We start from the raw sequence: 21,359 nt of genomic DNA on the forward strand, positions 1-21,359 counted from the left end.
TCCTGCCCAAAGAAATTTGTAAGAGCAAATCTCAACTCTTCTCTGACTCCTCTCTGATGAGGGAGAACAAGAAGGGAGAAATTTGGCAATGGCTATTTGGTGTTGTGCCACTTCATACTGCTGGCTCAGAGGCTCTGCCTGAATGGCAAACACAGCTCCTGCCCAGGTCAGCTGCCACAGCACGAGCCAGCCCTTCCTGGCAGAGGTAAGGGCACAGCATGGAGCTAAACCCAGATTAGCCACAGATACTGCCCACGTCATTCTGTGCTGGATGGACACTCCCAAAAAGAAAGATGTGACAGAGCCAAAGAAAAGGAGCAGCTAGGAGACAGGTATGTGTCCCCCCCCCCCCAGTCTACTTTCCCAAAAGAAAACAAATCCCAAAAAATTGGTTCACATTCCACTGGGATTGGAGGCTCCTCTCAAATCTTTGAAACACAAATTCAGATTCTGCTTCTTGGATTTCTTCTTCATGGATGGGAGTAAGATAATGGTCCAGGCTGTTTCTGGTTAAGTTCAACTCCCAGCAGAACCCCTCGTGCAACTCAGGAGCAGGACAAAAGTATGATGGGGTGTTTTGCCATAGGGGTAAGTAGAGTTGGGCTCAAGAATGAAGATGAATAAAGGAAGAGGCTCAGCACAATGATGTCCTGTCCCGTGGAAAACATTGAAGCTTGAGCTGACTTCAATATACAGGGAAAGCAGCAGTGGAACAGAGGAGGAGCAGCAGCAGCAGCAAAACAGTCTGGTGTGAGAAAAGATACAAGATCAAATTAAATCAGGAATGCTATTGTCAAGGGGTGGCTTCAAGAGGTGTCTGTAAATCCCTGGCTTTTGCACGAAAAGAAAATGATCACTTGCTAAAAAGAAGAAACTCAGAGAAGCCACTGGGTAAATCTTTCCCTTTAGGAACTGCCTTTTTGGAGCAAACTCTGCTTGGATTACATATGCCAGCTCTTAAAACCTTCCATAGAAATGAAGATTTTTGATTCACACAAACATCAATTTTTATCAGAGTCCATGTGCTGTGTTTGAACTGAAGCACTGTGCACGCTGCCTACTGGCCATATGATCATGGTCTCAGCAAGAATATTTTTGTATGCAGGGCTATGAACATGATCCATTCAGCAAGTGAAGCTCTTTGCCTGGGTCTGGAGGAGCTGGTGAGCCTTTTAATGTGCACCCTGATCCTTGGGCCAGCACAGATGGGTTTTGATCTGCTGTTCCATGAGCCTAATCATCATTAGACTTCCCTGGAGCAGACCCCTGCAGGTGGATTCATATCATATGCTATTCTTAGCCTACATATCTCATTTCTGGGTGTTACAAGAAACTGGATTAGAAACATGTACTCAGCATAAACAGGCGAGCTGCTCAAAATGCCCTAAGACTGCAGTTTCAGCAGCCTGCATCCAGCAAAGGAATAAACTTGAGTTTCAAGTGGTTTAACAGAGCAGACAAACAAAGTAATATATTCATGGTTGAAAGAGTGCATATACACCTGCATATACATCCACACAGCTGCACAACAATCAACAAAACACTTCCACAATTTAAAAGCATAATTAAGCAAATTAGGCTGATATATAGATTTTTTTTTTGACTTAAAGAACATTTTTAATGTCTTACCTCACATTCACTTCACTGAAAATGAAACTGAGAGCTCTTAAGACAGCATCTCATTTTCAGAATGTAAAAAAATAAACCTAAAAATGTCCCCCCTCATCAAGTCTACAGCTATGCTGAGTTTATTCTCTACCTCAGAACAGCAGGATGTGATGCTACACAGCTTTCAAAAATATATATTCTTTATGCATAGAACTGCAGCCAGCTGCCCAAACATTAGGTGCTCAAGGGCCTTAGGGCATTGATGCCTCATAAATTTGAGAGTATATATTAGGTGAGTACAGAACTGGAAGTTTTGTAGCAGTGGAAAGTAAGTATGATAATGAAGTAAACACATGTTCCAAAGAAAATACGAGCTAATCATGCCCTCTGTGCAGGAGACAGCAGCTTTAAACAATCACTTGGGGAATGCTGGAGCAAAGCCTGCAAGCTGCTACAGGATGGGCTCCTCGTTAATGACATCTCTCTGTGTCCTGTAGCTTTTTAATGCTGCAAACACAGTTTGACAAGGAGGTAACCAAATAGGTGTTCTGCTCCTTTGAGTGCTTTGAAGAACCTTTTGAATGCTCCTTTCTGTTCCAAAAAGTGGAGTGTTACATGCAGCCTCAGATTTCCTTAGACAAGCATCCTTCAGGGACCATAACCACAGGTACAGCCAGGAGTCCTCCCTGGGTCGCAGGACACCTCAGGTGTGGTGAGGTCTGTGCATCGTGGGCTCCATCTGGAGGTTGTTTGCTCTCATCTGTGCTTTCGGAAGAAATGGAGAGGAAATGCAGCAGTGCTGGGTCCAAGTCACCAAGTCATCTGGAATAAAATGTTCCTGCAAGCTGATGTGGAGATATCACACAGAGGTTGGCAGGTGAGATCTTCTTGCCTTGATAAGGGGAACCTTACAGCTATGCCTGGGATGAAGCCTTTGCTGTAAGTTTCCTTATCCATTGGACAATATAGCAAACATGAGACAGAAAACCCAGCACACAGCCATCACTGTCCTTGTCAGACTGCTTATGGTGGAAGCAGTTGCCCTGACAAGGCGTGTATTTGAAAGTCTGTCTCTACCCCCACCTTCCAATGTAAAGAGGATGGTAAAAGAGACATTGGCCCGATCTGTGGCTTCCACAGCAGTGGGAATGGTCATTCCAGAGGTTCAGGGTGAGGTGGCATGTGGAAAAGGAGAGGTTTGGTAATTTGAATGAGGTGTGGATGCATGAAGCTCACAACGCACTTGTTTGAGACGGGACAGAGCAAGTTCCTGATGACTTATTGCAAATGTCTGATCCTGGTGGTGTTGCTCAGGTCTTTCCCACAGCTTCCATTGCAGCCTTGCACTGTTATCTTAAGCAATAGGAATGATGAGAAAAGTCTCAGGCTGAGTCATTATGTTTGTTCAAAGCCAAAGAGAACTGCCGTGTGACCAGGCTCTCCGCCCACTACTCTGACAGTAAAAGCTGTTGGGAGTGGGGTACACAGGACTCCACAGCCTATCTCCATTCTAATGTTAGCCAAAAAATCAGTGCAGCCTGGTTAAAACCCACCAGTGATGGTTCTTTCTGTTTTGCTGGAGGTCTCAGAGTGCTTGTAGCAGTGAGGGATTGGAGTGTTGCAGAACTGTTGAGCAGAGCAAGAGAGCTCCAGGAAAAAAACAGTGTTCTGTGCATGGGAAGGTCATGCTGAGTGGGATCTCTTTGTTCAGGGACCTGCTGCATGTTAATGTACTCATCATCCTCTCATCTGAATGGAAAAAAATGCTGGGGGGTTCTTAAGCCAAGGAACCATTCTAGATATCCTGGGGGCCCTTTCCTCTTCTGATGCAGTGAACATCATTGTGGGCTTAGGGAGGTCAGGAAAAGTATTTGGGGTGAGAAATATCTGTGACATTGGCCATACACCTATAATCACAGCCACAGCTGTAAATATTACTGCCAGCTCTGCCTGCTGTGTGACCATGCACTTCACACCACCACGAGGAGATGCCCCAGCTGCAGGCTGCTGCATGGGCCTGGAAAACCCAGATTGTTTGGCTCTGGTTTTATGTGGAAAAGCACCTCAAAGGTAGAGGCTGGAAGTGCAGTCTGTGCCATGAACAGGCCTGTAACAAGCCAGCAGCAGTGCTCCATGTCTGGAATCAAAACCCCATGAGCAGGGCAGGGCTCTCCTCTTGAGATGGAACATGCAGGAAACCGTGCATGGCCCAAATTATATTTTTGCCATGGAGTGAGTGCCAGATGTCCCATGGGATGAAGGAGTGCCATGGAAAATTAAAAGAGAATGAGAGCTTTAGGAGACACGTGGACTTCAGTCAGATGCTTAATGACACAAATTTCAGGGCTACACTTCTCTAATGCCAGAGGCTATGATGGCTGCTCCATTGTCAGGCAGCTTCTGAAAGAAAAAACGTCTGCAATTAATTACCCAGGGTGTTAAACTGATGTGCAAGCAGAGTTTTAATTTTCTTTTACATTTTTGAGTCATGAAACTAAGCAGTCTTCCCTAAGTTGTGGGTATCAAGTTATTGCAAAAGTTATTTCCTCCATTTTTTAACAAAAAAATCAGAGTTACATAGGCCCACTTCCACAAGAGGATTATTATAGGCTGCACAGTGTGGTGCTTAACAACAAAAAAGCAATTCTTGACATGTACACAGACCATCAGGATATCTTTGGCTGGCAGGAATAGCTGTGTTACTATTGCCAGCAAGATGTAAAAATTTGGAGGGAGGCCTGCAGATCATAGAGATAAGATAATGGTGATGGCCTATCACACAGTGGATGAGAAAGGAGTTGATGAAAAGATGAAGCTTTATTGCTGTGTAGATCCATTTCTGTGTAATATGGTGACCTCTACTCCCATGTCCACGTACTGGTTTATAGCTCTTATTGGAAGAAAAAGGTATTTGATGTATGACATACATAGCTGGCCCAAAATAGAACATTCAAACCTGTTGTGCATTACACAGCTGTTGAGTATCAGGAGAGAAACTGCTTTGGGGACAGCAAAGTGATCATGGATGGGAGGACAACTTCTAAATATAATGGGTGCTTTTTCCATGGTTTTATCAAATGCCACCATGAGAATGACTGGAACCATCCAGTGGGGGTGACCTTTGGGTGTTCATGTTACACAATGGAGAAAAGATGGATGGCCTGAGGAAAGGGGGTTTACCATCAAATTCAGATGGGAGCACAAGTGAGCTGCTATGAAAAGAAACAGATGGGGAGCTCATGGTCTTAGCCAGGACCAAACTGTCCAGGCCCTTATCCCCAGAGATGCTTTCTGGCAGCAGGTCAATGCCCTTCATCTGTACTACAAAGCAGCCCCTGATGAAAAGATACACCAACCACCTACTTCAGGATGGTAACAATAAAGGTGCACTTACATGGGCTCTTTGCCCTAGTGCTTTTCATGAGCATAAATGGCAAATTATTATTTTTCCTGTCTGCAACCTGCCAGGCCTGCTGGTGATGAACTGCCTTGCAGTTGCCTGGTACACCCTGGAACTGAACAACACTCTGGGGAAGTGCTACAGCTGTGAAACCCATGAGGTCTGGCATTTTGAATAGAGAGGCAACAGCCTTTCCTTGGATTACATAAAGATATGCCTCTGCCAGAAGCAGGAAGCTTTAGACTGCCCAGCCTGGTGTGCAGATGCAGACAAAACCCTGCTCCATATGCTGAAGATTACAGACAGAAATGCTGTTTTGTAGCTTGAGCCTGTTAAGTAAGGAGTTGTATGGTTATCCCTTCACCCCAGCTTCTGCTGAGCCCTCCTGTGATTTGTCCATGAGGATGCAACCACTGGCTGGTGGAAGCACCCCAAAGGATGTGTGTCTCTGATTTTCAAGACTGTAATTTCTACAGTTTTCTTTGTCCCTGTGTGGTTGTGCCTACAGCTATTCAGACCCTCACACTTCCTGCATGACCTTGCCTTCACCACAGCACAGGCTCTGGGACAATCCTGAGTCACCCAGGGGATTCCTCCAGACAAAGACTGTTTACCCTCAAGTTTTAGGTTGTGTTTACCAGTATTTTCAAACAGCAGCCACAGAAAGAAACCAGTAGTGTTTCTTATTTTAATTGCATAAACCGAATATGAACAAATTTTATCAAGCCTGTAAGTATACAGAGGTATATTCCTTTAATATTTTTGTCTACTTTTATTTACAAAAGGAAAAATGAGCTTACAGTTTCAAGCCAAATTAAAAAAAAACAAACCAAACAAGGCTAAAAGTGAAAGAAGAGGCAGAAGAATGTGTGGGCTTTTACTTTAAAAAAGTATCTGGAAGACAAACAGGACACACAGGGAGAGCTAAGACTCAGAGCAGCTGCTGATGCCTTTGAATTTAAACAGCATCTGAAAATCCAAGTCTCTTATCTGTCATCAAATGTGTAGTGAGAGAGTCCAAAACAAAGCAGTCCTTCAAGCCTCAGATGTACTCTGGGGCACTGGAAGCTTAGTAGCCATATTTTTCATTGAGATGAGTCTTGCCATCACCACTTTGACCTAATGGACAAAGAGGAAGAGTTGAATTATTCCTTTTACCCCTCACCTAAGAGAAATGTGTTTTCCTGTGTGAAAAAGTCTCTAGGTAGCACCAGCCATACAAGCACAGAGGACAAAAAGTCAGACTGCATATTGCAATGTGTCTTTTGATTTACTCTTAGAATTCATTTCAATTTTACTGACAATGTTAGGATTACCTCAGGTGCTCCTGTTTTTGTGGCTGTTTTGTTTGTTGTTTTTTTTTTTTTTTTCTGGAGTCCTCATAATGCCAGCTTAGAAGGAACATTTGACTATTTATTGTCAGGCAGAGCCAAAAAACAGAGCTCCCTTTTATGGACACAGCTTGCTTAACTATCTCAGATTATACTTTGGAGTTCCTGAATCCAGTATTCTGCTCCTGTAGATTCATATGTCACAGATGTGCAATCTTTTCATTGAAGGATGATTCACCAGATAACAATTTTCTTCAGTGAAATTTATTCTTATTTCTATAACCTTGCAACAGCCTTACAAAAATTGTAGTAATGAATCTATCAAGTGAAGGCTTAGCTTTGAACTTGCTCTGAAAACCTCAATGCACGAAAATAAGTTTTCTATTTTAGAGAAACTGAACATTCATTACCCTATTTAAAAATAACTTCACCTAGCTAAAAACACCCTGGAACTAAAGATAAAAAAAAATTCAAGTTTAACCTATGTTGGATGAATGCATTAATTATTCAGTGCCTTCACCAAAGCATTATTGAGACTTTCTCTAAAACAGCTGACCCAGTTGTTTGTATTACAATGATTTTTGCAAAAAACTGCAAACAAGCATTTTTAAATTTCACAGACTTCTGTGAAAACTGAGAATACTAACATTGCTGAAGCATTTATTCTAACTATTTATACTATTTATACTAACATTGCTTAAGCACTCATGGGTTTGAGCTCATCTTTCAACTAGGTTACCATACCACCATGTGTGAATGCAGTTAGCTCCCTCAGGTGTTACAAAACTGAAAAACAAACTTCAGGTGCATCTCTCCATTGCCATGAAGCTACTACAGATATGGTCTGTATTTAACTGCAAGACTTGCATGGCCATACAACAAACATGGGACATAGCATGCCACAAAACATCGGGTTCTGGGTAAAGTATTCCTGAATTAGCTTTTTGTCAAGGACTTGCAAGGACATCCTGACGACTTATTAGGAAGATTCCTGAGTTATGAGATTAAAACTAGTAGGGAAATGGTTGATACCTGCAGGAGGAATCCATATGCAGTAGTCTGGGTCATCATCTGGGTACTGTGAGGAAAAAAAAGGTTGTTGGACCTGCAAAGAGAGGAAGATTTTTTAAGGTGATGTACCCCTCCACCACTGTGTCACAGCCACGAAATCCCTCACTAATTCAGAAACAAATAATGAGAGGTGAGGATTATTTCTACAAGAGTCAGGGATGAAAACACTAATACAGAAGAAAAATCAAACTCTCAAATAGATCCAGTTTATTTCCATTAGAGTCACAGCTAATAAAAATGCTGTTTAGAGGGGACCTCTGGAGATCATCCAGTCCAATTTCCCCCTCAAAACAGAACCTGTCCACTTCTGGACAGTTTAATCCTAATGTTTGGTGATGTCATTTGACATAGGATTTCTTTATACAGGGAAAAGTGTTAGAGTAGGATTTTCAATAGGTGCTCTACTGATTTCAATGCACAATATCACTGAAAACTTGGGGTTTAAGGTGACTTTCAAACTGGAGTTTATAAAAGTTCAGGTTTTATATAAGGGTAATTTAGTTTTCAAAAAGAAAAGAATGCTCATTGTTTTCAGGTCTCACTGGCATCTTGAAATGTAAAAGCAAACCACAACAGGTCACTTGCAATGAAGTTGTTGACACAGCAGTATCTTTTTGTCCCTAGATTTTTAGATTTTGCCACAGCAGCATCATTTTTTAACAACTTGTTTCCAACAACTGCACGTAAAAAAAAAAATCATACAGCTGTAGAGTGCAAGACTTGAGAGATCAAAATAATGCCAAGTTACTCAACACTGATTTGCATTACTCTGCATTACAGTCTAAAGTTATGCAATTGAAACAAATTTCATTCCCTCAATAACTTTTCTAGAAGAGTAATGTTTTCCAAAACATTAGACTGCAGAGTTGTACAGCTTTTAAATACAGCTTGTGAACAACCACTTGAAAATTGTTTTTCCAGTTTTACATGATTCAAAGTTATTGAAATATTACAAAAAGAAAAAAAAAACAACAAACCAAAAAAAACCCATAAAAACCCAACTGACTTCTGGTTGATACTTTCCATGCAAGATCTGAGCCCAAAGGCAGAGACAGCATGTGGAAAAAGTGATTTGTGATGGGAGAAAGAATACATCTAAGCCATCTGGCATTTGGAGAATGCTCAGTGTTAGAGCAAACTCTCTGCTGATGAGAGGTGCTGACTTGACTGCTTCAGCATGAAAAACTGCCTTGTCCTCCCATAGTCATAAAAGTGGTAAAACCTGGGCTTTACCAGCATAAATAAACTCTTGATATCTTCAGCATCTTTAGTGAGGCCAGCAACAAAGGACAGTTCTGAGGACTGTGCCTACCCAATCCCTGGATCCTCAGCCAGAACTAACAAAGCAGCAGTCAGCACACACAGGATGCAGGGATCTGAGGTTCAGCAAGTGCTGCAGGACTAAAATTAAGATGGTCCCCACAAAGAAACTGTCCCAATGGTCAGAACTCATGGTCCACCAAGTACAGTCACCAAGTCAGCAGAAGGGTGGGATGCCTTACAATAATCATTAGGCTGTCTGAGAAGATCCTTCCCAGCTCCAGGAAAGCAACAATTGATTGAGTCCCAAAATGTGCAAAGTTGACATACTTTAATACAAATTACTTCCTCTTGAGCTGCAGGAATCATGGTGTTGTAACTGACCTTGCTTGAACTATTGATTTTCTTAACTTTCTCAGATGTCTCTTCAGGTTCCTTATTTACTAACTTGGATGCTGGGAAGAAAGCAGAATTGTTTTATGACACAGTACAAATTACCAATTCTACAGATATAAACTTATAGGAAGTTCACATAAAAATTTAAACATCCATAAGGAAATCCAAGATGTCTCACTGCACCTCAGTTCTTACTTGAGAATAATACTGAACATCTTATTGTTTTTCCTAGATTTAACTTATGTTAAATACACTCTGTCATGTAACTGAATATAGTTTAGTAAGATCCTCTATTAGTGATTCTATAATATTAACTTTTATTAACTTTTTAGCTGAGTTAATGTCAAGATATTTATTTTCTAAAAGACACTACCCGTAATCACTGCAGTGACTGATTTAGAATGGAAGGAGCAGGAAATGTGCAGGACAAATTTGCTTTTTAAAAAGCCAAACAAACAAACACCAAACTTCAGGAGTGGATGGTGAAAAGAATTCCTTGGTTTTCTGCCCTTTAGTATTTGAAATACTGATACTCTCATGGCTCTCTATGGACAGATTCTAAGGAGTCTGAGTTACAAAAAAATAGAAAGGTCATAAAAATTTCCTCCATGTACACCCAACATTTTTCATTTTCAAGATCTGATTTTTTTGTGCATACACGCAGAGGCATCATCTAGGTCACCAGCAGATTATTATCTAATGTTATTTGTCACTTTATAAAAGAAAGTTTTGTCCTTCTGTGGTGTTAAGAGCAAGTGCTAAAGAATAACAGAGGAAAAAGCATCATCATAGTCTCCTAAATTAATTATTCTTCTCATGCTGATATTTTGGAACAAAAAACCTCTAAACAGTTAATGACTATGAAAAGCAAGGACAGCTGTAATATAATGGAAGTGCCCAGTCTTTATCATACCCCTTCCACTTCCCAAGCAAAACACAATCTTCATTTCAATTCTAGATTCTTTAGGTTCTGGATTAGGCTCAGTTTCCTTTGACCCACATAAGATAATAAGTTCTTTAGTTAGTTTCCAAACCCACATGCTATTAAAAAATAATCTGTATTGTACTGTTCACCTTGAGATTTCTCTTGAGAGGGTCCCATTTGAGATTCACTCCTCAGTACCTTTGGCTCAGGCAGAAAATCAATCCCTGTAGCACAAAAAAGGAAGAGCTTAGTGGCACTACAGTAACTCTGATGAGCATAGTGCATCCCTGAGGCAAAGCACAAAAGGGAACTCTTTGCTACATATGTCTGAGGAAGAACTCTTCTCTCAAAAACATTCCAAATTATTTCATCCACTAAGTCCACTGCACTACAATGAAGAAAATTCTATGATCTGTTAAAACGCTTTTCTGCAGCAACATGTCCAGCATTAAGCCAAAAAGCTAAAAGTAACTTTCTGTTATCATCAGTGAACATATTGTTCACTGAGAAACATCATTACTGACTTTTCAAATGCATCAGGCTGATACAGGAAAGGAGGGATGGGAGATACCACACAGGTACCTTTCCATTACCACTTTTGAAATTGTTTTTCCTCCTTACAAATGGATCTGAAGTTTTGCACAGACATTCGTTTTCTTATTATGTCACTTTAACTGCCAACAAAACATTGCAGTTGTTTTCATTTGGACAACCAATTGAATGGAAACACAGCATATCAAAATAGGACTTCCTTATATCAAGGAGATTTGTTCTATTTCACCAAAAAGCATGAAAAACTGACTGCCAAGCAGAGTTTCACCTAGAACCATGTGAAACTCAGCTGCTGCCACATGGACTCTGGACTCATGGCAAAAAAAGCTATGGAAAAGAAGTAGTCTGGAGAACCTGTGACTCAAACATTTGATTCGCATAGCTCTTAAAAGTTCAGCAGTAACAGACTCATCTTCATTACTAGAAAAATCAGAAACAATGGTTTACCATCCTGAAGGGGTTCTGGATTTTTGTTACTGCAAGGGGAGCCATCAGGAGCATGAGTTTCTTTCCCTGTTTCTTTCTCTACTGTCATCTTCATTTCTAGGTTTGACACTCTGCTATTTAGTGCATGTGCTTCTTGCTGCTCTTCCATTTCTTCTTCTTCCTCCTCCTCCTCTTCCTCCTCCTCTGGTCCATCATCTTTTGTTTTTAACAAGTTTTCAGGGATGTCTGGACGCTTAACAGGCAATTTCTGCAAGACAAAGACTTGGGCATCAGTGCCAAGACAGAGGCAGGTGTCACAGATACTCATTACAGGAGAAGCACACACACTACTGCCTGAGACAGCTGGTAAGGAAACACTCTCAGGCTGACAAATAGTTAGGGTTTAAGGAAAAGTTATTAGTAGTGATGGAAGATGAAAAAACATGTCTGCAGTCTTTTCATAAGAGGCACACTGGAAACTGCATCAATCATGGATATGATCTTGGCTATGAGGATGGAGAAAAACAAGAAAAGGACTGGCTGCTGAGGCAGAGCACTGGTTCAGCCTCATGTCCCCAGACTGCCTCTCTTGATCCACTGCCTTTTAGCCACAGCTGAGCCCCAGGAAACTGGCTGTACAAGGACAGAGAATGGCAACTGCTGGCAGCAAATGACATCCAACAGCCCCTGCTCGTTGGCCATGCACCTTCCACTCCACAGGCTGCACCTCCATGCTGTTTCCATGCATGTGAGAAGACACAGTTGCCACCTTCGGCCTTCACAGCCTGAGAAGCTGGTCCCACAAACAGCCACTGACCTGCAACACTTACAAATCCAACTTACCCCTAGGCTTCCAGTTTTCAGTTTGAATTTGCTTCCCCCTTTCATTGCACCAAAGAGAGGCAGGTTCATCTTTTTAGGCTTGTTCTCTGCATTCAGACTGTAACTCCCACTCCTAATAAAAATTGGACACAAAGGGAAACAGTATACGAAGTATCAAACAAATCTTATAAAAAAGTCTGCCTATGAGAAGTGGATATATAAAAACCCTTTTATCTCTCTCCCACTTGCAGCATCCATGGAGGATGCTGCAGGAGATGATTCCTCCATCCTACATATATGTTGTAGGATTCAGACACATGCCATAATAGGAAGCAAAAAATAAACGAACAAGGGAAAAACCCCTCTGTATCACATAGACTCCCTCGAATTCAACTGCATATGTACACACATATTTATATCTAAAAACACACTTGGAGGTCAAACCTTAATTTAAATGAATTAAGTAATTAACCTCTAATCAAGCTGCCACTAGTAAATGAACCCAGCACACCCTCTCAAACTGCAGTGGTGCTGCTAGGCAGTAGCTGAACAGCCACTACATTTGACTTCCAAATACATTTCACAGAGTGAAAGTGGGTTTTATGTTGTACGTAGTACCTGTAAAATTCTTCAGTTCCAGCCAGGTAGTCTGGAAGGCTGTCCTGCTTTTGTGATTGGAAAGCTGCCTATTTACTGGGCTTGCACAACTGCCCATGGGTAAGAATAAAGGGAAAAGTAATTTTTATGTTTTCACCAAGACTTACTGGGGCTTCAGCTCAGGCAGTTCTGTAGGCTTGACAAGCTTTATTAACCCTTTCAGTCTCTGCTGCTCTTTCCTCAGTTCAAACGACCGCAAGTGAAGCTTCTTTCGTGCCACGCTGTCTAACGTGCATCCTGATTTTATTTCAGTCATGAACTCATCCAAAGAATCTTGAGCTGCTGGATGGGACTGGACTAGGCAAGATAAAGGGAAGATATATAATGTTATGGTGGAGACATAGCTGTAATCATCAGATCCTGCCTTTAGAGAATAATGTACATAGGAACAACTATCCTCTCTGTGAGTTTCTGTTGAATTGTGAAATAATGGAGGTTGTTAGGCCAGAAAGATGAAAGCATTTCTCCTAACAAAAGCCTGAAAGTAAACTTTAATTCACTTATCTAAAAAAGCCTCTCTTAAAACAGAATGTTTCTTTGTGAGTGCTATTCCTGGTTGTTCATCTCACTTCAAGATCTGCTCTCCCTGAAAAAGTGGCTTAGGGACTTTTTTGTAGTCACAAACTAAACTAATCCCAGCCACAGAGAAAACCTACACCACTGCATAGGGAATCAGATTTTGACATTTCTGGGATGTTTATATCATAACATTTGCAAAGTTTAAAATCAATCAATGCTGCCTTCTACTCCTGAAAGACTGCATACAAACCAAATTTCATGCATTAGGCCAATCACACAGAATGTACCTTTGTTTTGACTAGATTTTCTGCAAGAAAACTGCTTTGAACTTGAAAAAGAGTAATGACAAGTCTTTCTACTCCACCTGATTTCAAAATATTAACAATATTATGCATACTTGACTAATTAAAATAAATCTCAGGAGGTAAAACTAAATCTCTAATGACTAAGAAAAAGAAATACTCTTCTAATACCTGGATTTAAAATAACCAAACAAAAAGATCCAGAAAAATGCCTTTCTTTGGCTTGAACAGAGTTTCAGAACTTGTTATATGGTATTCAAAAATAACCTGGAGGCAAACAAAGAAAAATGTTCTTCCCAGAATTTTAACAAGTCTTTTGATAGATAGTTTTTTGCCTTTTAATATTCAATGAAAAGTGGCAAATACAATATGTATCTTCTGCTTTATAAGTGTTTTTGTATATATGCACAAATGTAATTATTTGATCAATGAGTTATTTTCAGTTCAGCTTGAGCTAATTAAGTAGCACTTGAAATTTTAAATGCATTAAAATAAAACAGACTAAGTTATTCTAGAGAGTATATATTTGAGCAGTTTTACAAGACTTAAATACCTAGAGGAAAGTCTAATAAGACTCATGCTTACAAATGGATTCAATTGAAAAGGATATTTCTGATATAAAACAAAACAAGAGTTTACCATTAGAAAGTACACGAAAGCCCTAACAGTAACTGTTCAAAGCTGTGCATAATTAATAGGTTTGAAAAGATAAGAAACAGTTGTAGCATCCACCTCCATGCAAGCACAAATGATGACAAAACATGTCATAAGAGAAATTCTGATAGAAATACTCTTTCTTTTCATCACAACTATTTATATGAACTAAGATAAAAAACAATGACAAGGTATTGTTAACAATGTCTAAACCTCCTTGCAGGCAGGAGCTGAGCAGAATGATAATTTGATTTAAACATAAAATTACAAAGATGTGGTTTAGTGAGTAGTCATATTCTTCAGAACAATTAAAGCTCCACAATTAAATCCAGAGCTTGCTGTTGCACTGCAGAGTGGTGTAAGTGCTTCAGTCAGTAAATGATGCTGAGGGAGCTGGATCATCCCTTCTTGCAAATTGGATTCTCTGCTCAATTCCACCAACAGTGCCTAATACCAGCCAGTTCAGCTTGCAGGGTTACAGTTAGCATTCCTTATCTGCTGCAGCAGTTTTCTACACTATTGAATTAAAATCTGACATTACTAGGAGGTGAATCAATCATATCTATTATCCTTTATATACCAGTGACAAAAAGCTACAGGGCTATTTAATGCACCATCAACTTATTGATATTTTTCCTGAACAGGCAACCAAAGATGCGACTGAAGAGCTCCACATATTTGATCTGCATTCAGTAGCATCAGTGAATGAGTGATACCAAGTCAGTCCACTAGCAATTAGTTCTGAAGAACCCCAGGGAACAATTTGTGAACTTCTACTGAGACTTTTTTAGACAACTACTTAAATTCTTCAAGTCCTTGGTAAGAGGTGTAGCAATTTAGCCCGTCATTCACTCACTGGTGTCTCTACACTCTTGTCTTTAGGCTCCAAATAATCATTTAGAGCAAACAAATGGGCATTGAGGTTTCAGAACTGGGTGTAATGCAGCAGTTTTGCTGGACAGATCATGACATTGGTACAAACGCTCCATGGTCAATAACCCTGCTCCTGGCTTTCTCAACATGTGTGATTAACCTAAAGCATTCAAATAAGAGAAAACCAAAGGATCTAGAAAACACCCAAACAAACCAGCTGATTGATGCAATATTTGCTATGTTTGTTTTACCCTGGCCTAGTTCTAGGGAATTCCCATTGAATACTGAATGATTCTGTGCTTCAGTAAGTGCCAAGACTGCACCTTTTTCCAAGGCTCTAAACTAGCTGTGTAACACCTGCAACTTACAAAGACACAGTTTGGGATTGCACGACCAGGTTTTGGTAGGGAAGGGGCCTATAGCATTATATAGTGTTAGCAGAAGTATAAAAATGACCTGACCCTCCCTTCACCCAGTCTCTACTACAATGTAATTCAAAAGTCTTGTTGAAAAACAGTATCAGTAGAAACAAAGGTATCAGAAGATAGGAAAGCTTGGAATTACACCTCTCAGACAATCTAAGCATTAGCTTATTTTGCTGGTCAATTGCTAAATATTTATCAAAAGTATAAAGCTGAAAACAATTCCTTCAAACATGCAGAACATGCTTGGTGGAATGGTACTGCTTTTTGAACGGGGATCTGGTATAATCAATCATCAACAAAGATGTTGATATAAATGAGTTTTGGTGAGGAGCTGAATAACTAGAAAGAAACACAGCCATGTAATGCATAGCAGATAGCCCAGCTGTCTCACTGCTGCTAGGCTTCTTGGAGACTAAACTAATGGTGCAGCCTTTATTAATGCCAACTTTTGTTAGTAAGGTTTTTGTGTGAACAACCACCTTCCTTTTACTCCATGAGACATTACCAATAACAGAAAGCAAAATGCAGCCATTGGTACAGTTTGCTTTTAAATATAACTCACTAACAGATACCATCACTGGTCTGGACAGGCTCTGCCTCTAGAAACAAAGGCATAATTCTAGAACCTGAATGGCACTCTCCTGTACTGGCATGGTGACTGAACATATGGGTTAAGTGTCAACTGCTTTGCCTCCACATTTTCTGCTTCCCACTTTTCCTTTATACAGTGTGTTTACAATGAGAGAAGAGAAATAAAATATATTACCTCTTTTATGAGTTTTTCCTCCTCCCTTATAAATGTTTTTTAAGGGAGTGGGAAAAACAGCATTCCTCAAATTGCGTCACTTTCAGCAATATGGGCAGATAAACAGTAATAATACTCACCCTCTCAGAACTCCAGGAGCTTGTACACTTACCACCTTACTTTAACTTAGATACTGCTTGCTTTGAAAAAAGCTGCATTCATTAGCAAGTGACTACAAACAGAGTATATAAGCTATTGGATGAAGACTGTAAGAGTTCTCTCCAGCTAACTCATTGACCTGCAAACTTTCCTATCCCTTTGTGAAAAGTGGACACTGGAAAAAAAAAAATCCAAACCTTTGAAAAGAGAAATCCCTAAGATAATTTTCGGCTCTGTATTATTCTTTATGGAAAGCACAGGGATGAAATAAACTTCACGCCTTACCCTTCCCTGAAACCTTCAGCTTCTCAGTTATTTCAGAAAGCTCATTTTCTGCTTCTTTTAGCTTTGTGACCTATGAGAGAAAAACACGCTTAGAAGATCTTACCTTGTTAAAATCTCATTTTAACAGTTACTCAAGTAGCCTATCAAATTACTTCCACTTTTCTATTTCTGAGCTTTGCCCAGGACTTCCTGGGCTGAAAAAAATTAGAAGTCTAGATTCTTCCTAAACAACTTATTAATTTTTTGACATGGAAAATTATTGAAACAATTTCTAACACATGACGCATAATTCTTCTGCAGCAGTGTTGTACCACCACTGAACCCTCCAACACCTGTTATCCCTCACAACCTACTGTCTTTGCAGGATTTATTGTTGTCATATGCCTGTCAATCCAGGATTCTTATTCTTTGAAGGAGAATGAGATATTTCTTTGGGATGTGTCCTGTGGACTTAAAAGCTTGGAATTGTTTTCCAATTATTTAAAACTAATTTAAAACTATCCTGTTCTGGCATTTCCTTCATCCACTGCCATAACCCACTAAGATTTCTTCTTAGTTATAATATAATACAGACATGAGAGAGTAACCCTGACATGTCATAACAATTGTTCTTACCAGGGAGTCATAAGTCTCTGGTTTTTCTTCTATTTTACCAGCTTTCTTCATTCTATTCAGTCGTTTCTTTTCCACAGCACCAGTTCGATCGAGGAAGGTGTCATCATCACTGTCATAAAAGTCCTCATCTTCCCAGTTCTTTGATTTCCTTTTTCTGGATACTGAGAAAGGCACAGAAGAAGGCAATGAACAAAATGATTTGCATATCACTCAGCAATAAAGCAAATTCAAGATAGCAATCTCCAATCCCTAATTTAGGGCATTTAGAATGATCACAGTTATTCACCTGCTTCTTGCCTCAGTACTCCTCGAGCATCAAGCAGCCTGCAAGCTTCCAGTGCACATTGTATCATTGCTTCCTTCTTTTTTCCTGAATGGAGAATTTCTGCCACTAGCTGCTTTCCTGATGCATCATCCACAGGCAACCTGTTCAGTTTGAAGGATCAGAGAACAGCTCAGATACAAACAGCTTTTCAGGGATGCTACTCAGATATTTTACAATGGCATTGCCATTTCATTTTTATCTTTTTTTTTGTGTCAAAATTTTCCACTTTTCATTTCATATAGAACCAATCAAAAGACAAGCATGGTTTCCTAATCACGTAAGTCAATTTGTATTTCACTGGTCCAAACAGTAATTTTTCCTCTATTTATTCCATTAGAAATACAGAAAGTTAGAAGATTAAATGTCAATCCCTGAATCATTTTAAGTACTGGTATCTTGTATCCATACAATGTGGGTAACAAATAGTTTCCATGACAAAGCAAAGGATTTTTAAGCAGTACAATCATTACTATGTTGAGACTTGTTGACTTAATTTTCACCTCACCTTCTCCTGTCTTATAAAGAAATTACATTAGTGGCTTCTAGCGGGAACCCCTCAAAATTTTTCTTATACCATACAAGAACTGAAATTGAACAAACAGTAGAATTAAGTTTGGGGTTTTTTTGGATCTTTCTCATTAGGAATTGAAAGAGATTGTTTCCTAGTTTCTTCTCTTGTATTCCTATTTTACATACTGCTCAAAACAAGGGGAGCTGAAATAACCTAGACCCTTGCTTTCCCAATTTTCATCCCCTAGGAAAACCAAATCTTGTAAGAACAAAAAAGGAGCACAGACACTGAAGCAGGCACTGATCCATCAACCTCTGTCTCAGTATCACGGCTTAAATCTCAATTTAGCCGGCTTTCTTGCCAAGTGTGTCACAACAATTAATTCATTTAGTTTTGTTTGCAAATTCAACAGTCAACTTCCATGTACCAAAGGAATGGAGATGTACATACTTGATCCTGCACAGCCAGCTGTTGTGCCCACGATCATCATACTCATATTCTAACTCTTCTCCTAGAGAAGAAAATAAAATTGATGTAGTAATCAAAATTGAAATAAGCAGGAATAATCTTTACAGCAGGGACATTCTTCTAAACAAAAGGAATAACAAGCTCTTGCTGCATACCATGATTTTGCTTTACTTATGTTGATTTGGGTTTTTTCCCAAAATCAAGGCTTTTTCAGACCAAAAAATCTCTAAGTGGCCTGTTTAGGAACATGTAATTCAAAGGAAAAAAACAATCTTTTCTCTGTATGCATTAAAGTAAATGATGCTGAAGCAACAACAATTTGCAATCTGAATTCACAGATACTGTTTGTCTTCAAGGTTGCTTTTTCACTTCAACAAGTAAGTGAATATTCCTTAAGTTTCACTAGCAACCACTGAAACTTTAGACCACTTAATTATTGCCTTTTGTCTTTTTTAGATTTTTCCACATAGCTTCAAAGCATGAGTGAAGTTTGAGTGTCACTCCAGAGGATACAAGCTGAAGAATATTCCAGAATACTCACTGCAGTTTAGGAATTAGTAACTAAGACTCAGATGTACAATGGTAAATCAAGTTTTAATGATAAAAAACCCAAAACAAACCACTACAAATCCCCACCAAAACAATGTTACCCACAGCATAACAGAAAGTTTTGCTCCCACATGACATTTTATATCCCCCTGAAATATAAACAACAAAGTAACACTAGGCTGAGTAAAAAAAAAAAAAATCACATTTAATAAAAAAAAAGAAAAAAACTACCTTCTCTATCAAAAAAGCCCTGTAAGGCCTTCCTAGGGTCCTTCATATAAAAGGCATCTTGAACATCCTGAAAATCAACAGCAATAGGGTTTTCTTCAACCTCATCCTCCTCAGCATCTTCACCTACAAGACATAAGAAGTCAAAAAAAACACCATGAAACATGAGAAAGAGAACACCAGCATATTTCAACTTTCAAAATTACTTCCCTTAAATTTATTATTCCTATACCAAATAAAAAAAGATTTTTGCTATTAGTTATTCCAATATACTATTCAGTTTTGCAGATCAGTGTCAGTCTCACTACTTTCAAAGGCTTATAACCTTATACATTTTCACTAAAAAAAAGCCCAATTCACTTGCAAAAAGCTCATTAATGATAATTTACCTAGCTCTAATATGTGGAATTGCTGTTTAAATGCAAAGATAGCTATACTGCATAGAAGTCTCAAGCAGTTAAATTTCACCTCTTGGGCGAAAGTGTGGACATCATCACAGAAGAAACCCAAAGAGCATTAATTAAGCTCTAAGTTTCATGGCCTTTTATAGGTATAGGCAAATTACCTCCTGCTGTTTAAAAGGAGCCCACCAGATGTTAGCTTGTCATATACCCTTCCTTTTAGCAGCAGAAGGATTAAATTGCACTCAAAAACTTTGACTGGATTGTGACTCTTGGTAGCCAGTTGGAATATTAACCTTAATATTCAGTGAAAATTGGCTTCTAATACATATCAGCCAATCAATACATCCTTACCCATGCCCCACGAGCAGCTCATATCACTATTCTGACTCCTTTCATTTCTCTCCTCTTTCTCATCTTCCTCATCAGAGTCCTCTCCCAACATTGTCTTTTCTAATTTTGCTTGCTGCTGCTTTCGTAGTGCCTTCAGTTCAGTCACAGTTAGCTCTGACTCAGACTCCTGGTCCTCTTTGGGTCCCTAAGTCAAAACAGAAAATTAGCAAAAGTGTTTTTAAAAAAACCCCAAGTATTTCCAGTACACATGCAGGTTATATATAATAACACAGGCACAACATTACACAGCTCTTCAAAAAGTGGTATTTGACTATAAATGGTTTACATTCCAAGATATATTAGCTTTAATGGCATTTTCAAAAGAAAGGCATAGAGAAATAAGCATTGTAGTGTACTTGCAGTCAGATCCAGCTCACATATAACTGTAATTAAAAGGCTAAAGGCAAAAATTCACGTCAGAACTACACGGGTGAATCTGAGGAATGAGCAGCTTCTGAAGCGCGTGTACAACACACGATGTGCTGCCCAAGTCCCTACTAACAAACACTCTCCTTTTTCACAAAGAGATATTAGTTCTTTATTTATTGCGGCATCATACTGTCAGAAAGACATTCCTAATACATCACACTGTTGGAGCGAAATACCTTTTGCACTCACAGCACATCACTGCAGCCCCACACCTCACTGCAGGGCCGGCAGCAGACAGCCACAGCTTTTCTCCCGGTCAAACAACCACGGCAGCGCTGGGCTGCTTCCAAACCACCTCACACCTCATGGAGCCGGGAAAACTCCCGAGCCTGACCCGGGCCAGCCTCTACCACCCCGCACACGCTCCGGAGCCGCCCGAGCCCCGACGCACCTGCAGGAGGAAGAGGCGGGAGCTGCCGCCGAAGCGCAGCCCGTGGCCCACCCGCACCCGGCAGTAGGTGCGGGGCGGCACCCGCGCCTTGTTGAGGAAGGTGCCGTGGGTGCTGCCCAGGTCGTACACGTAGAACCCGGCGGCATCGGCACCGCCGGGGGAGCAGCCGGCGCCGCGGTACTGCAGCACGGCGTGGTGCCGCGACACCGACGGGTGCTCCAGGGACACGGCGCAGCCGGGCAGCCGCCCCACCAGGAACCAGCTGCTGTCCTCCAGCCGCACCGAGCCCAGCGCCACGCCGCCCTTCAGCACCTCCAGCCCGTACCCGGAGGCGGCGGGTGGGCGGCTGCCCCACGGCGGCTCCTCGTAGCGCGGCGCGGGCGGCGCGGCGGCGGCGGCGCGGGGGGCTCCGGGCGGGCCGGGCCCCGGGTCGCCGGGCCCGGGGGCGGCGGGCAGCGGGCGGCTCGGGCGCTTGAAGGCGGCGGGCTCGGCCTCCGCATCCATTGCCGCCTCTGCCGTCTCCGCCATCTTCCTGGGTCCGTCGCCAAACGGAGTCCTCCGGGAACGAGCGCTGCGGCGCGGCAGCGCCGGGGGCAGTGTGTAGCTCCCGGGGCCGCTCCGCCGCCGCCCAGCGCGGTC

At 40.9% G+C, this 21,359-nt stretch overlaps 1 protein-coding gene across 1 annotated transcript; it reads right to left on the reverse strand.

Moving 5' to 3' along the window:
- Positions 1-5,682: 5,682 nt before the first annotated feature.
- SLC4A1AP (solute carrier family 4 member 1 adaptor protein) lies at positions 5,683-21,353 on the reverse strand. The gene is made up of 14 exons (XM_030269204.4): positions 20,721-21,353; positions 19,862-20,045; positions 19,110-19,232; positions 18,312-18,372; positions 17,312-17,451; positions 17,026-17,186; positions 16,411-16,480; positions 12,556-12,745; positions 11,813-11,924; positions 10,991-11,237; positions 10,141-10,215; positions 9,055-9,125; positions 7,372-7,444; positions 5,683-6,127 (listed from the first exon to the last, which is right to left on the reverse strand). Exons 1-14 carry the CDS (start codon positions 21,246-21,248, stop codon positions 6,078-6,080), a joined length of 2,085 nt encoding a protein of 694 aa, XP_030125064.4. The 5' UTR covers positions 21,249-21,353; the 3' UTR covers positions 5,683-6,077.
- Positions 21,354-21,359: the final 6 nt, after the last annotated feature.

The sequence above is a fragment of the Taeniopygia guttata genome, chromosome 3, assembly GCF_048771995.1.
Source record: "Taeniopygia guttata chromosome 3, bTaeGut7.mat, whole genome shotgun sequence".
In the NCBI taxonomy this organism is placed as follows: domain Eukaryota; kingdom Metazoa; phylum Chordata; class Aves; order Passeriformes; family Estrildidae; genus Taeniopygia; species Taeniopygia guttata.

Excerpts from the sequence above, each read along its gene's own strand:
- SLC4A1AP (XM_030269204.4), bottom strand. The coding sequence starts at position 21,248 with ATGGCGGAGACGGCAGAGGCGGCAATGGATGCGGAGGCCGAGCCCGCC. Across the intron at positions 11,238-11,812 it reads TGAAAACTGGAAGCCTAGGG|AAATTGCCTGTTAAGCGTCC; the intron begins GTAAGTTGGATT and ends TTTGTCTTGCAG. Across the intron at positions 6,128-7,371 it reads CATATGGATTCCTCCTGCAG|GTCAAAGTGGTGATGGCAAG; the intron begins GTATCAACCATT and ends TTTGTCCATTAG.